We start from the raw sequence: 16,980 nt of genomic DNA, 5'->3' as shown, positions 1-16,980 counted from the left end.
TATTTTCTACTGAACCTTTATTACTGTCAAACGCTATTAGTTTATAGGCTCTATGATAATAATAATAATATACATGTATAAGTATTTACCTCAAAATTAATTCTTTGAACTTCTTAACGCAATCAGAGTCATCATAGGCCTATTGACTTCTTAAACATTCCAGGAAGAATGATAATATTTCTTGACTCAATTCAATTTATATAACGGAATTACCAACAGTTGACAATTATGTATTATATTAGAAGGTCAAACAAAGTAAAACAGAAACAGATCTGATTACGGTAAGGCCTGATGAAGAAGCAAACAACTAACAAAACAAAACGTAATAATTATAATGATTCAATTAGTTTTACGTCATCACACTCTGAGATCCCTTAAAGCGTGGTTCCCACTAGCGACGCAACGTACGCCACGTAAGAAAATGCCCTTCCAATAACTGTGTTTGTCCCCGCCTGCGTGAAATCAAACCTGCGATTTTTGCAGCACTATTGCGTCGTCGGTTTCCAATTGTGATTACGCAATATAGCACTTTGCGTCAATACGTCGCTGCGTTGCGTTCTAGTGGGAACCACGCTTTAGATATACAGCGCATGCTTAGTTTTCTTTAGTTTTTGCGCGAACTGTAGTTTGTTTGTTATAGAAACCAACAATAGCCTTCAATGTATTAACCAAACAAGGAAGTTACAGAATTAAATACCGTAAATAAACAAACAATCCCAAATGAATTGGCATTATTATAGCTATAAAGTAACATTTACCTTGTGTCACCACGGTATATAAATCATATTTCTATATTCATGATTAAGGAAAAACCAACTTTGAGGAAATAAGTTCTACTTCCATGTTGATATTATTATCATGTTTTCCAAAAAATACAACAAACATTTAGGCCTACTAAATAGGCTATAGTCCTACGGTACCACAAAAAAAACCCAATATAAATAAACTGTCGCTACTGTAACGAAGATAGATATTATTTTTTGCCACCGAAAGTAGGCTACATTATATTTTTAAATATATTGACTGGTGTATAATACCAAACAAATCATTTTCGACAGAACCCGTATAGAGTACACCCCCATTAAAAGTATGCACGCTGAGGGGACACTTTGCCGTGAAACGAATGGGGACAATTATTGATACTCAATGCCACTGTTTTGGATCTCGCAGATTTCGTAAAGATTGACATCGAATGATACCCTATTAATTTTGGTTATTTGTGCAACTCGAAAAACACGCCAAGTGCCAAAATTAAGAACGTGTTCAGTGGCATTTTGTGTTTCGCTCTCAGACTGAGATACGAGTAAACATAATGACGTACGTCCTTAAAGCGTACGGTTCCCACTAGCGACGCAACGCAAGCAAATGCCCTTCCAATCATTGTGTTTTCCCCCGCTTGCGTGAAATCAAACCTTTTTGATTTTTACAGCACTGTTGCGTCGTCGGTTCCCACTTGCGATTACGCAATACATCACTTTGCGTCGATACGTCGCTGCGTTACGTTGCGTTCTAGTGGGAACCACGGTGTAGACGTTTACCAAAATTATGGCGATATGATCTCGCTATTATTTTCAGTCGTAGGTTCAACGTTACTGTCGACCCATGTGGATGTACGTGAAAGCAAATTGAAAACTCGCAATTATTTTTTATAGATAACGTTATCAATATAATGAATTCGAATTTGTTGGGCCCATCCAAACTGTGCTTTAATTGAAGGGAGTAGTAGCTAATCTGATAGGTGATAATGCGAGTATTTAATTTGAGGGTCGAGTTAATTTGAGGGGTCTTTAATTGAAGTGAGAACTGGTACAGCTAAGAACTTTAATTGAACTAGCTGCAAGTACAAAATTGGTATATTTATAACACGTAGAAACTAATCTACAAAGTTATACAAAACCTAACCCAACGAGTACAGCCTTCCAAGGTGATAATTCTTCTTAAAGCTTGGTTCCCACTAACGACGCAACGTAACGCAATCTACGCAACGTAAGAAAATGCCCTTCCAATCATTGTGTTTGCCCCCGCCTGCGTGAAATCAAACCTACGATGTTTGATGTTTGCAGCACTATTGCGTCGTCGGTTCCCACTTGTGATTACGCAATACAGCACGTTGCATCAATACGTCGCTGCGTTACGTTGCGTTCTAGTGGGAACCACGCTTAACTGACAGTTCACCATTCATTTTGATTGCGGGCGTGGTGGTTTTTATACAATAGTATAATGGTTCATTTATGATGATGAAGGGGGAATTTTACTTAACTGTTAAACACAAATTTATAGTGTTACATTATTTATTGTGCCAAGGTCAGTGTCTATAAACTAATTTCCCAATAATAACAAAGGGGAGTTTTACATTGTCATTTGAAACATAATATTTTGTATTGTATTTCCGCATTTAAAATAAATAGGCTACATGAATTGATCAATTTAAAAAATAAACAATGTTAGCCCGCAGTATTTACCAAAAAGCAAGTGTCCAATATGTATGTTAGTTATAGGAAATTATTATTTGTACACAACTAATAAGGGAAGTTTTACATTGTCCGTTGAAACTTTTATTGTATTGCCGCCGTTATAGGCCTAATAAATACATGAATTTATATATTAATATCTATAAAAAATAAACAACGTTATCCTGCAGTATTTACAAAAAGCCACGTGTCCTTACACAATTATATATGTCAGTTATTAGGCATATAGATTATTATAGATATTGTATTTGTATACAACTAATAATAACAAAGGGGAGTTTTACATTGTCCTTTTGAAACATAATTTGTGTTGTATTTCCGCCTTTATAATAAATACATGTATTTATATATTAGGCCTACTATCTATAAAAAATAAACCTGCAGTATTTACAAAAAGGTGTCCTTATACAACATGTATGTTATATATAATAAGTTAGGCCTACGGATTATTGTATAGCCTATATATTGTGCATTCGTATACAAGTTTTGCTACAAGGGGGAGGGTGGGAGGGTATAAGTTAGAGAACCATGGCGTCAGTGGGGAATTTTCATTAATTGATACTTCGCATATGCACCCATCAGAGGCGAGCTTGTCGATCCGGAGGTTAATTTTATCTCATCCAAAATAAATTATGTATTATTAGGAGGTCATCATTAACCTTTTCACGTTCAACCTATTAAGTCATCATCACCATCATACTCGGTTCCAAAGCCGTTTAAACCAGCTCAAAACAAGTGTCCCTGTTATCATCGTAACTGGGAGAGACTGGGTGCGATAGTGACTCCGGATTGCAATACTTCTTTTCTCAAGTGGTTTCCACTAGCGGCGTAACGTAACGCAGACGACGCAACGTAAGAAAATGCCCTTCCAATAATTGTGTTTGCCCCCGCCTAGGTGAAATCAAACCTGCGATGTTTTGTTGTCGGTTTCCAATTGTGATTAGGCAATACATCACTTTGCGTCAATACGTCGTTGCGTTGAGTCCTAGAAGTGGGAACCACGCTTTACATAAGTTATGGATCTGTCGTGAAACATCACAAAATAAACCCTCCGGGTTCACCGAGAGGGTGCGGAGTGAACTTTCCAAAAACTTCCAGTCAAGTTTTCCGCTCATTTCAAATTGCATCGTTTAAGGAGTAACATCTAAAATGGGGAGCGGTGGAACCCAATTTCCTCAGTAACTTTTATTAAAGATATTATTGTCCCGCTCAAAACAATTTGTTTTCAATATTTCTTTTAAATATGGCACTGACCAAAAATTGGAACCCCCTAGTTTTACCATCCTCCTACTTGGAACCACCTCCTGCTCGGAACCGCCACTCCAGATCGGAACCACCCTTCCAGATCGGAACCACCCTTCCAGATCGGAACCGCCCTTCCTGCTCGGAACCGCCCCGGCTCCTCCAGCTCGTAAATATTTCCTCACCACTCGCTCGCTTATTTTCTTTTCATTATTCAATCAAACTGTCCATATAAATCATATATTATAAAACTACCAATATCAATTATAAAAAAAACACAAATGTACACAATATTATTTATTCAATCGGTTATTATACACTGGCTTATAATTTAATTACTGCATTAATTGTGTTAGCTTTGGCGATAATAAAACATTTTCTCCTCAACTATATAATAGTCACGACACATAATTTTAAAATCAAAATAATACACTGGTCTGGTAAATTAAGTTAAAATAAATTAATATATTATATGCGACGTAAATTGTTCCTCTTTTATATTAGGATATTTAATTGATCATTTTTTGTGTAAAACGCTTAGAGACATTGTATTAGGTGTTATACATTATGTTATAATTATATAACGGTAACATATCACATATCATGACTATTTAAAGATATTAAAAGTGAGAAAACCCACAAAAGGAAAACAAAAATACTGCTGGTCTACCTATACAGCAAACAATGGTACAACGTATTAACAGTTACATGTGAACCAGGAAATGAATAAATTATCTAAATTTATGTACCGTAAAACCCAGAATAAATAAATAAACAAATTAATTTACTTCTACCATACTTTGCCAAGTAACTATTGCGTCACCAGGTCCATTACAATTATTATTTCTATATTAAAGAAAAAAGGAAAAACCAACATTGAGAAAATAGTTTATACTTCCTATTAACGTTATACATATTTCATCATATTTTTTTAGAAATACTAAGAACAAAACACAACCAACGTTTATTTAATACAAACATAAACAGATATAAAAAAGCATGACATGACAGGTGCTAATAAAAGAAAGGAGTGGCAATAATGTGAAAATCGCTTCCTACACGACTGCAGCCATGTATGTGGCCTTGTTAAAAAAGGGCTTATTCCACGACGCTTTTGAAAGTGGATTTTTATCAATTTGTTGTTGCAAAGATTCTATTTCTATTCTATAATAAATAATATAAATTTTAAACCCAGAGCTACCTTTTAAAATAATTTACCTATAAGATCCATAAGATCTACTGAATAATGATCTTTTTTGTGTATCTTTTAACCATTTATTACTGTTATGTGTATCTTTTTAACCTATCACCTACATGTGCATATTGTGAGATTTGCATGTATTTTTCGATTGTAATTGATGACTAACATAATAAGTACAGTTGGCTGCTCTGTGTATTTAAACATTGTCACATGAGAATCGCACATGGGAGAATACTTAGTGAATGCTTTCAATAATAATTATTCACCTACAGTATCTACAAATTAGGCCTTCAATTTAATACATTATTAGTAACGTGATAATTAATAGAAAGTAATTGGATGGTTCAATAATTGGATGGAATATTAGTATGATCAACTAGTCGATGTCATAAGAATTTAAACAACGTATGTACTCAAGTACATTAATATTAAAAACGGAAACTCTACTCACTCTCCTTTATTTACAATGATACTCGTGCAATATGTTATAGTTTGTTTTCTGTAATCACTTCTTAAAAGTCATATATGGAGGTTCTTTGTTTTCTACATTTATTTTCTCTTTCCTTGTCACATTTTGATACGGAGGTTCAACCTGATGCTGATGTTCAACCTGATGTTGACCTTCAAACTGATATTGATCTTCAAACTGATTTTGACCTTCAGCCTGATGTTGATCTACAACCTGATGTTGATCTACATCCTGATGTTGATCTTCAACCTGATGTTGGCCTTCAACCTGATGTTGGCCTTCAACCTGATGTTGACCGTCAACCTGATGTTGACTTTCAGCCTGATGTTGACCTTCAGCCTGATGTTGATCTTCAACGTCATGTTGACTTTCAGCCTGATGTTGATCTTCAACCTGATGTTGATCTTCAACCTGATGTTGATCTTCATCCTGATGTTGATCTACATCCTGATGTTGATCTCCAACCTGATGTTGGCCTTCAACCTGATGTTGGCCTTCAACCTGATGTTGACCGTCAACCTGATGTTGACCTTCAGCCTGATGTTGACCTTCAGCCTGATGTTGATCTTCAACGTCATGTTGACTTTCAGCCTGATGTTGATCTTCAACCTGATGTTGATCTTCAAGTTGACGTTGATCTTTAACCTGATGTTGATCTTCGAAATGGTCTTGTTCCTCTTCGTCTTCGCTTGCCGTACCACCAATTTCAAAAGGAAGCGCATTTAGGCGACAACTGTTATCCTCCATATTTAACACTCCTCTTTGTTGATATGCACCACCGGTTGTACTCAGTGACTGGCATTCGGGGGTTGGTGGGAGTGACCGTCGTGAACTGTCAAATTCTAAAAAAAAATATTTACAAATATTAGAATTATAATACTATACACGGTATACCACGATGTAGTAAAACCTCTAGTATTAAGAGAGAACATTCAGGGGACCAAGGTGTCGACAGAGGTGTCACCTGAATATAGGGTTTTTCCGTAATTTTGCTGTATAAATTGTCCCATATTATTTGTCTTTTTAATATTCAATAAAATAATTGTTCTTACTCATATTTGCAGTGATTTCTGCTGCATCAGCCATTCCACAATTTCGAAGATGAGGTTCGAGCTTCCTTAAATCGTTATCATTCATATGGAGAAATATGGTAATAGCTAACTCAATACTGATGTTGTCCTTTTCTTCCTGGTCAAAGTCTTTATAGAGGAACTTTTTAAATGCTGTTGTCAGGGTCTTCTCGATGGCAGCACATATTGTCTTCATTTTGTCTTTGTTTACATTAGTTTGGGGTTTTCTTAGATGCGTTTCTCTAGTAGTTTTGCTCAGATTTATTTTGGTTGTACATGTTTTTCCTATAACAATACAATCTATAAGGTGTATATCCGACGTTTGGGAAACAGGGATGCTCCATCTAACTGATGATAACTTGTCATCGAAAACACACTCAAGATAGTTATGTAACGACACCTGTAAAGATAATTTAACTCACACTTTACATCTTAAAAATTGGTACCGGTTTACATATTTTACATATTATTGATTTATCAAAATAAAATCTCAGTGAGTGTTTTGTTACCTCATATATAACAAATTAATGTTTGAAGACACAGTAAATTGAATTTGCAAACTTTTAAATTTGAACAATTGGTGTAATCAAAAAGGTTTCAACTTTCAACATATCCTAAATAAACTAGGTCTGTTTCTGCTATAATTGCCATAATGATTGTTTTAACATTCATAGTATAATCTATATTATTAGTGTATGATTCTTTAACATTATAAATTAAATGGTTTTCAAATGTCTGAAATTAAACGTTTTCGTATTCAGTCTAGTCTGTCTCGGTACATTTCGAAGCCAGTTTGTAATGTAGGCTTACCGTGCGGTCATCCATACTGATATTAACTTCTGAATCCTTACTGCAATAGCATTGCTTCTCAGAATCGTTTCCTGGGTCTTCTTCCTATAAATATTAAATGATTCCGATTTATTTATTTTTACTTAGGCCTGCTATAAAAACAAAAATAGCTTGTATCTCAATGTGCTGGAAAATGTATGTAAAACACTTAAAAGTCAATAACTTCTCAAACATTTAATTGCACGTTTTAATTATTTTTAGTAACGCCTTTTTTCAATGCTTAAATAAATCCAAATTTAAGTGAATTCCGGAGTCTGCGCCTCCTTTTGTATATTATGTGCATTTTTGTTTGAAGTTTGCTGATGTTGATGTATAATAATGGAATTTTTAAATTAACATTGAAGTATTGAAATATAACAGTTATTTTGCTTACGTAGATTTTTCTGAATTCTACGAGAACCTCATGTCTTCCATGAACATATCCTCTACATGCGTTTATCCCAAAAAGCGTCATCCGCTCGAGTTCTGAACAATTATCGTTCGCTTGGACCAATTCTGTTTTGAACTTGCTGAAGTGCTTCACTATTATACACGACTTATTATTCTTTATGTATGCCGTACCATCAGACTTGCACATTTTGGTCCAGTCGCCATTTTCCTGCTTACAAGATATAATAGATCTTGGTTTTTGTAGTAACGTATTTGGTACATTACCGTACAGCTCGACACGAAGTGTCACGTACATGTCGAATGTAAGACCTGGTGGACCACACATTACTTCTGGACATAAGGGAATCTTTCCATCGGTTTTCACATATCCCAAGTTATAGATGAAAACATACGTCTGCTTTGGCAACGCGCCTTCTGGAATTGTCAATGAAATCTTGCCAAGCGATAGCGTTGCACCTTCATGGCCAACAATCGCGACTAGCATTCGTTTATCTTCAGATATTACGTATTTTTCCCATTGCTTCTTCTGTTCTAAAGTTCGAATTGAATCTTTGTATATACTTCTAATTTTAGGTTCTTTTATGGTGTTTTCTTCAATCTGTCCTGGTTCTTCCTGATAAAATATAATACAATTTCATTCGTTATTGTTAAGCCAGGGAAGAGTGGAATAACTAAAAACGAAAGGTCTATCCTAACCGATTGAAAATTTTTGATAGTGTGTACAACCAGGAATAATATAGAGATAATGCTGATTAAAGTTTTACATTTTTACATAGTTTTGTAGTTTAGTTTGATATGATACGATAAATGTTGGAATGTTTTTGTTGTATATTACCTTGGTTTCAGGTGGCATGAAGTATGCGTAATCATTTTCCTCGCAATTCGACTGATCTTCTTTGTCTTTCTCATTGGTGCTAGAACATTCTTTTTTCAATGCACTTTGGCGATTTTCGTCAGACGAATTCGTCATGTTATTGGTCATGGTTTCATTTTCTTGTTGATTGTCACCCTTCGATTTGCGATCGTAATCATGATCCATTGATGCATTTAAACAGTTAGAATTCCCGATATTAAATATGACATCTTTCCCGTCGTAGTGCATTACTTCTTGCAAAGAATCTGAACCTTGTCTGAAATAGTGAAAGGAGCAAAACATAAATTGTTTTCGGAATATGCGTCACGAAAATATTATTATTATTATCATGAAACAATTTTTACCTAGATTGACGTTATGTACAGTACTGAATGTATCCTTCTTTAGAGAAGGCTTGCCAACAATTTTTTTTTTCTGTGGGACTATTGCCCTGTCATGAATAATGTCATAGCAACATACAGCAAATGTAAAGACCAATTTACATAGACGGGCGGTAACGGTAAGCGTTCTTATGACCATTTAAACAGAACGCGGAGCGGACGGGCGGTTGAGAAACAGATTCGATTGCTCATCACGATAGGAACAGATTCGATTTTGTGAAAATACCGCGCGGTAATTGTAGATTCTGGACCAATCAGCGACATGATTGATATGACGTCACCTATCAACAACTTGTTGGCGCGATTCGAGTCGAAGATGACAATAAATACGAGTGCCGTAGTAGGCCTCTCCTATATAGTTTCGGAACTTCTATGATTATTCAGAAATACAAACAACTGTACTACGACGTGTGACTGATTGTTTGTATTGATATATGATTATATATACAAATAAGGATAGTGTAAAGAAAAGATTTGGGACGTTATTAGGCAACCAGTCCCTCTAAAACCAGGCCTATAGGCCTTCCCTCTGCAACATGCACTAGCCTCGAGGCCTATAAGCACATACTTTCCACGCGAATTCCACGCGCTGTGGCCTTAAAGATGATCAACAAAAGCGGGTTTTAGATTATGGTTTTCTCACCTTTTAGTAGAGTATAAGGTAAGCATTTATTTTGTAGAAAGGTTTATTAAAAGCAAAACAATATCAGATTTAATGTTTTAGTTTCTTAGAAAACTAATTTAACTACAAAATGTATTCAAATATGTAGGCTACTAAGGTAAAATAAACATCTCTACACACACTTTTGGAACTGATACTTTATAGCCTATACTTAATAGTCCTTAATTATTTCTATTTGCTTGATCTTTGTTTTAAATATAAACAAACGCCATATATGCCAATTCATTTCGTAAATTTAACCTTTACAATATGTGGCCATTTAACTGGGATAGGTCACGGGTCAAATCCTACAACATGTTAGCTCGCTTGGCTGGCTATGAGCGGTCTGCGTATACTTATGTTTCTGTAAAGCTTGTTCCGACTGGAGACGCAACGCAAGGACGTGGAGGCAACGCAAGCGAGTTATGTTTACCAATGACAAGCGACAGTTCGGATAACCCATCGATTTTTTTGGTCAAATAATTTACGTTGCATTTACATCTCTGCGTTGCGTCTCTCTATTTGGGAACAAGCATAAGAGTGCGCAAATTACTTTTTGACTCGATAGCTGCGTGTAGTCTAGTGTACCGAGAGGAAATTAAAAGTCAGCAAATATTCGTGTGAATACAAAAACTATATACTTTCTGTATGTGTAATAACTATAGAAAATATATACCCGTCCCAGATACACGACATGACAGTTCAGCAGCTTGAATTATAAAGCAGTTTACAGGAAAAAACTTTAAATGTTAGGCCTAAGTTGCAATAAGAACGTCAGTACCGTACCACCTAGTTATAAAACAGAAATGAGACTCACCTAACAAGTTATATCAATATCTTTCACCTTAATAATAACCATTACTTCCTTGACATTCCCTATCTGTCAAAGCGAGCGCAGACTTTAAAGGCGATTAACTCGTGTTTCTGTATTGTAACCCCACTCAATTGTTGTGACGTCATGAGTCATGGCATAATAAAAAAAAAGGGGAATTTTGTTTTATCCACCTTGAACACCGGTGCCTTGAAGCAGGTTAAGTTCCCCTTCTAGACCTACATTAAATAAATAATGTAATCGCGGTATAGGCTACAGTATTAGGGTTAGCTTTGTTTTTAACCAGGGAGAACAAGGTACCATGTTGGTGATCCGATCTTTCCTTTCTCCCTGTGAAAAGGGAAAACTCCTGGGATTTCTTATACCTACTTTAATTTATTTACTTTCCGAGAATTACCGTTATTATGTAAAGGATGATTCTCTGGATACATACCGGTAGAGAACCTACAGTAGATTGGCCATTTTAAACGGAATCTAATTTAAGGGAGAATTTCATTAACTTCAATCTTTTATTTATTAGTCTTTAGTTTCACTCAAGTACCCTAGTATTGTTCCACTTGCTTATTGGGCCTACGATCTGAAGATCGAAGCCTACATTAGGCCTATTACATAATACTCCTAAATTTGTTACAATGAAGCAGCCCAGAGATGCAATTTGACGCACATCTACACACACCACATCGACATTACTGTACAGAATGTCTATAGTATTATTATAGTTCAGTTTGGATTCATAGTACTTGACAGTAAGTAAAGTTACTGGAGAATAAACCCAGGTAAACTTTTTGGTATTTCCCTTTCTATTCCTTCTATTACACTGTAGCCTTGATAATAACAATGTTTTAGTATAGTTCTGATACTAAGTTTAAATGATAAATACTTGGCTGCTGTAATATTTATTTGTATTGTTAAAAAGGTCCGTGAACTTTTTGACGGATAATAGTTACTTGTTAGAGATGTACCTGGGTACGGAATGTACCTGGTATTACATGTCTTTTACATCCGGGAAGTATGGCAGTAAAGCTATGTTCACACTGAAACCGGATTCCGGGTCCAGCGGCCGTATAAATAATGGGTTTCCTTTTCAAGATACATGTTCCGTTCCGTAACGACACTGTTAGCATTCCTTTATTTACTTGACGTGTTACAACATACTCAAGAGTGGTTCTCGATTTTCACTTGGAAACATATTGATTTCACTCTAAAAAATCATAAATTCGAGGACTACAATTTGTTGATACATACACACTTTCTGCATGACGCGGACAAATAACAAACAAACATGTCAACCAAATAAATGATAAACACCGACAAACAAATGAATACACCGAAAATCAAATAAGTAGGTCTAAAGCAAATATCATGCTAAATAATTAGTAACGACAAACGAATACATAAACAAACGGTAAAATAAACCAAGGATAAACTTCATTAAACACTGAAAAAACAAATAAATTAACAAATAAATATACAAACAAATAAATAAATAAATGGAAAACAAATAACTAATGTACCTAGTAACACAACATTGTAATAAAAACATTTCTCATTTTTAAATGGATCATGAAATATTCAGAAAGAATATACATTAAGGTACCTGTAAATCCAGGAGAAATAAATACCTATTTTATCTGACACTTTAGCTAACCAGACTTCAGATCTATAATTACATTTCTATATTTAAATTAAGGTATAAACCCAACAGAGGAAATAAATATTGTTACTTCCTGTTAATGTTCTAAGGTTTTTAAAAAAGAAAATATAATGTTATAAAAAAATACTTTCCCAATCCCTGCATGGTACTTTAAATACACCCTCAGCTAATTAGTTTCGTCAAATCTATTTATATAGTAATATTTATATTTATGATAATAATGTTATATTATGGTTAATTAATATCAAGTTTTCTAAAAACCAAAAATCAACGTTAATGAAATATTATATAGGCCTATTGTATTTGAAAAAACTCAAGGTACTCTGATAATTACCCGCCCCTCCCCCACCACACCCAACTTCAAACTATAGGTAACGATGTCAATTAAAAATTTGTTTTTATATCTTGTTATAAGGCCTACTGTATGTTTTATTGCATCTTTCCATTATATACTAGTATTAGCATGGTATGTAGAGCATTGACATTCAAATGAAAGAACTTTAAATTTAAATTTAATATTTGTTTTTTTAAATTATTTGTTGAAACATCAGCATAATTTGTTTTATTTGCATGATAGAAAACTCGATGTATCATCATAAAGAAATGTTGAGATAGATTGTATTTATTCATTTTCAAATTAAATTTAGTATTAAAGTCACAATAATGGCATGGTGAACACCTCTATTGATCGAAAAAGTATTCAAATAAGTTATAAAGGTGTTGTAGGCCTACGGTTTAGTTTAGTTACTTGGAGACATTTTCAACGATTGAGTGGTTCAATTTACATTATTTAAAAATAAAATGATCAATTTTCAGCTGATTATGAAGATCATTTTATCATATCTTGTGACTTTTTTTTTTTATTATTAAGCTTTGTTTAATGTGGGTGACTCAAAACAGCGAGGCTGACATGCATGAAGCCCCCAACACTTTAAAAAACGGGAACGATACAAATAGGAAAAACAAGAAATAGAATTTTAAAAAAGGAAAAATAATAGACCAATGCAAAAATATATATATGAACATTTCGAAACCCTCAGGGACAGTGCCTAGCCATAACAGATTTAGGGGTGAGAGGTCTTTTTAGTCGAAATATTAAATGATATTGAGTTTCAGATTCCGATGGGTTGTGTATTGAGCAGAGACTTTATATAAAAAACTGTCCCTGAAGGTTTCAAGATGAGGAAAAAAAACAATGAAGTAACCATTTGTAGAACTTTGAGTGCCAGAACATTTCAAAAACCTTCCAAAAAAGTTAGTGGACATACGGTGGATAGGCTGTGGATTTTTTAACAGTGGGAAAATAAATAATAATACTTATATTTTAATTCGTATCAACGTTTTAAAAAAATAGAATATATTTCTACAAGCATTAGGCTAGGCCTATAATAAACAAATAATAAAACTAATATAATTGCACCATTAGAGTTAAAATAATTATATATTTGCTGAAAACAAAATAGAAGTATAAAGATAGCACATTTCAGTTACCGTTCTCTTGTGTTGAAAGATGAATTAATTAAAATAAATGAACTGTATTATGCAAAAATCTAAATTATTTATTTAACAAAAAAAACTAATAGATTGTTGTTATCTAAAGTAACCTATTAATTCAATTTAATTATTTTTATTATATTTTTTTTATTTAGAAAAAAGAAACATTATTTAGTTTTGCAAATTAGTATAATAATTTTTCCATATTTATTATTATAATTTTTGTTATCTATAATAATTTCTTTTGCTTCTAGGTATCTCTTGGTCAACTCTGACGCAGGCTAATTATTGTACTTAACGCTCAGTTAATTTGAGGACAATTGAAAACAATTCGCCATTCGCAAATAATAATATTACCTGGCCAAACACCTTGTGTTCTCTTCATAATTATCCTTTGTCGGCGTTAACATTTTACACCAGAATGTAGGCTACAGGTTATCCAGTGCATGTCATTGCATTATAATAACAACACCATCAGCAGACCATTCTAACCCAGGTACTGACAGTCTAATGCGAATTTACTATTACACAATCACTTTATAGTCTACAATGTACTCCTGATCCTATTTTTTATTCATCGGTATTCCCCTTCTCCTTTTTTGTTGAAGTTTTTTTTATAAAAAAAAAATTAGTATACTCACAGAGTAGTCTTCAGGTAACAGTGTGTTTCATCTCCCATTTATTATATATTGTTAGGACAATGTGGGAGGATGTGTCTATTTATAAGTCTTTGCGCAGGTCCCTTAAAATGGATTAACTATTTTAACATGACAATCTGATGTCACCTTTATCTATTCATCATCTATCTATGTAATCCTGCAAATCTATGAATTTCTCATAACCATACAGTTAGTTCCTGCTGTTAAATTTTACAATATAAAATGTCACCGAAAAAAAAAGTTCGCGGAAGTAGAATTTTTAATATTCGGTATTTTTTAACACCATGAATGACCGAGATATAAAGTACTGCCACGGGTAATAACCAAAAGCATAAAAATACAACCTAAAATTACGCTGCTATTAGTCATTTCAATGGCTGAATATATTATTGGAAATACCAACTTTATTTTCTGAACTAAAATAAGACTTGTTTAAAACCAAGGTATAAGAAATCTAACTAAAAAACTAATAATTTTATGAACCTTGACTTTATGAGGGAGTAAAAATATGCATTAATATACAAATTGGTGATAACCCCAACCTCAATGCTATCTGTTGGAATTATCTTCTTTTTTGAAAGACAAACGAACGTTTCGATCTCTATCAGAGATCTTTATCAACTGACAGCTTGTTTACGAGAAGCCTGAAAATCTTATCTTTTATAAACATAGAAGCTAAATGAAAATCTTCGATGATTTAGATAAATTATGTTAGTAGCCTAGGCCTATTCTGAAAGTACAATGATTACTATAGATACCCTCAGAGCGCGGATACCTCCACTCTCCCCACCCCCACTTGGTACCTTGAATCCCAGGACAGTTCCATTACTTCACCCAATCCCCATAACCCAAAAGTACTGGGATAACCCTTTTCTGCTTTTTACACACATGTAATCTGATACGTATTTTCAATAATGCATTATTAAGTATTGTTTTGGTATAGGCCAGATTGGTAAGCAAATGGATGTTTTGGCCTTGGTTATTACGCAATAATGTTAAATACTGTACATAGAATTTACATTTAGGAGGAAATAGATATATTATTTAAACTCTTTTGTACACGTAAATTATTGCAATTTTGTGTGAGATGACGACATTAAATTAGGCTTACTTTGCAAACAGAGGGCGCTCTGTTTAATATTTGGTCAGCAAATTAAGATACAGATAACTCGAGAGGATTTGTGACGTCATCAAAATATCGATTTTCTTAAAAATCAATATGCATGGTTAATTGGTATTATATATTACATCAGGACGATAAATTACATTTTGGTTTCTTTGAATTACTTTTCTGCTTCATTGGCTACCGACATTGCATTTTAGTGACATCTTGTTACTCTCTATTTGCTCTATTGGCTATTGATCATTGTATTTTATAACTGACTTTTCTGCTCTATTGTCTTACCGATTTTTTTTTTGGTAACTTTTCTGCTATATTAGCTATTGGTAACTTTTCTGCTCTATTGACTATCGATCTGTTTTTTGGTAACTTTTTTGCACTATTGGCTATCGATCTTTTGTTTTGGGTAACTTTTCTGCTATATTGGCTATCGTTCTTTCGTTGTGGGTAACTTTTCTGCTCTATTGGCTATCGATCTTTTTTTTTGTTGGTAACTTTTCTGCTCTATTGGCTATCGATATTCTTTTTTTTTTTGGTAACTTTTCTGCTCTATTGGCTATCGATCTTTTTTTTGGATAACTTTTCTGCTCTATATGGCTACCGATCTTCTTTTTTTGGTAACTTTTCTGCTCTATTGGCTATCGCTCTTTTGTTTTGGGTAACTTTTCTGCTCTATTGGCTATCGATCTTTTTTTTGGGTAACTTTTCTGCTCTATTGGCTACCGATTTTTTGTTTTGGGTAATTTTTCTGCTCTATTGGCTATCGCTCTTTTGTTTTTGGTAACTTTTCTTCTCTATTGGCTATCGCTCTTTTGTTTTGCGTAACTTTTTTGCTCTATTGGCTATCGCTCTTTTGTTTTGGGTAACTTTTCTGCTCTATTGGCTATCGCTCTTTTGTTTTGGGTAACTTTTCTGCTCTATTGGCTATCGCTCTTTTGTTTTAAGTAACTTTTCTGCTCCATTGGCTATCGATTTTTTTTGTTAAAGTTTCTGTTATATTAGCTATCGATCTCTTTTTTGGTAACTTTTCTGCTCTATTGGCTATCGATCTTTTTTGGTAACTTTTCTGTTCATTTAAATCACTATACTTGTTATTAGTAACTAAATTGAGTGCGTCTGTAATTTTTTGTACTGCAAATTTAATACATTTGAGAATAATTGAAAATAAATTCGCAAAAAGACATCTTTTTGTTATTTTAAATATAATTATACCTGTTCAAACACCGTCTCTCTTCTAACATTTCTTCGATCGTTGACATTGACATTTATTTTGCACCACAATATACAGGCTTTCTCGTGTGTATGTCATTGCATGATATATAGAACAAGACCAGTATAACCTAGGCACTGACAGTCTGCACTGTATAATGTAAATTATATTACACTATCGCTTTAACGTACGGTACTCTTTCAAAATTTGTGTACGTTCCGCTATAGTTTGTTTTCTATAATCACTTTGGTGAAAATCCCATATATGATGGATTACTGTTTTCTACATTTGAGTTGTCTTTCCTTTTAACATTTTGATAAGTAGGTTCAGCTCGATTTGGATCGTGTAGTTCTTCTTCACCGTCACTTGACGCCCCAACCTCAAAAGGAATTAACTCTTGTGGT

General features: G+C 33.9%; 2 protein-coding genes across 4 annotated transcripts in view; both read right to left on the bottom strand.

The window, feature by feature from the left end:
• LOC144841075 (uncharacterized) overlaps window positions 1-16,980 on the bottom strand; it is a 40,080-nt gene that overhangs the window by 4,696 nt on the left and 18,404 nt on the right. The window lies entirely within an intron of this gene.
• LOC144841074 (uncharacterized) lies at window positions 3,998-14,136 on the bottom strand. 3 transcript variants are annotated; one of them, XM_078697253.1, is made up of 7 exons: window positions 13,945-14,136; window positions 8,528-8,822; window positions 7,676-8,305; window positions 7,264-7,347; window positions 6,436-6,853; window positions 5,903-6,225; window positions 3,998-5,812 (listed from the first exon to the last, which is right to left on the bottom strand). In XM_078697253.1, the coding sequence occupies exons 1-7, from the start codon at window positions 13,995-13,997 to the stop codon at window positions 5,420-5,422; spliced, it is 2,196 nt and encodes a 731-aa protein (XP_078553379.1). In that variant the 5' UTR covers window positions 13,998-14,136; the 3' UTR covers window positions 3,998-5,419. The 3 variants fall into 3 exon arrangements, with proteins under 3 accessions (XP_078553379.1, XP_078553377.1, XP_078553378.1); XM_078697251.1 differs by having other exon boundaries at window positions 3,998-6,225; XM_078697252.1 differs by having other exon boundaries at window positions 3,998-6,225; window positions 8,528-8,817; window positions 13,945-14,134.

This window comes from Antedon bifida, chromosome 4 (assembly GCF_963402885.1).
Source record: "Antedon bifida chromosome 4, ecAntBifi1.1, whole genome shotgun sequence".
In the NCBI taxonomy this organism is placed as follows: domain Eukaryota; kingdom Metazoa; phylum Echinodermata; class Crinoidea; order Comatulida; family Antedonidae; genus Antedon; species Antedon bifida.
This window is presented reverse-complemented; position numbering and strand designations above follow the sequence as displayed.

What these genes read in the sequence shown, in the direction of transcription:
- LOC144841074 (XM_078697251.1), bottom strand. Translation starts at nt 13,997, where the DNA reads ATGTTAACGCCGACAAAGGATAATTATGAAGAGAACACAAGGTGTTTG. An exon ending in TCAGTATGGATGACCGCACG is followed by an intron (nt 6,854 to 7,263) that starts GTAAGCCTACAT and finishes TTATCTTTACAG; the next exon opens with GTGTCGTTACATAACTATCT. An exon ending in AGAAATCACTGCAAATATGA is followed by an intron (nt 6,226 to 6,435) that starts GTAAGAACAATT and finishes ATTTTTTTTTAG; the next exon opens with AATTTGACAGTTCACGACGG.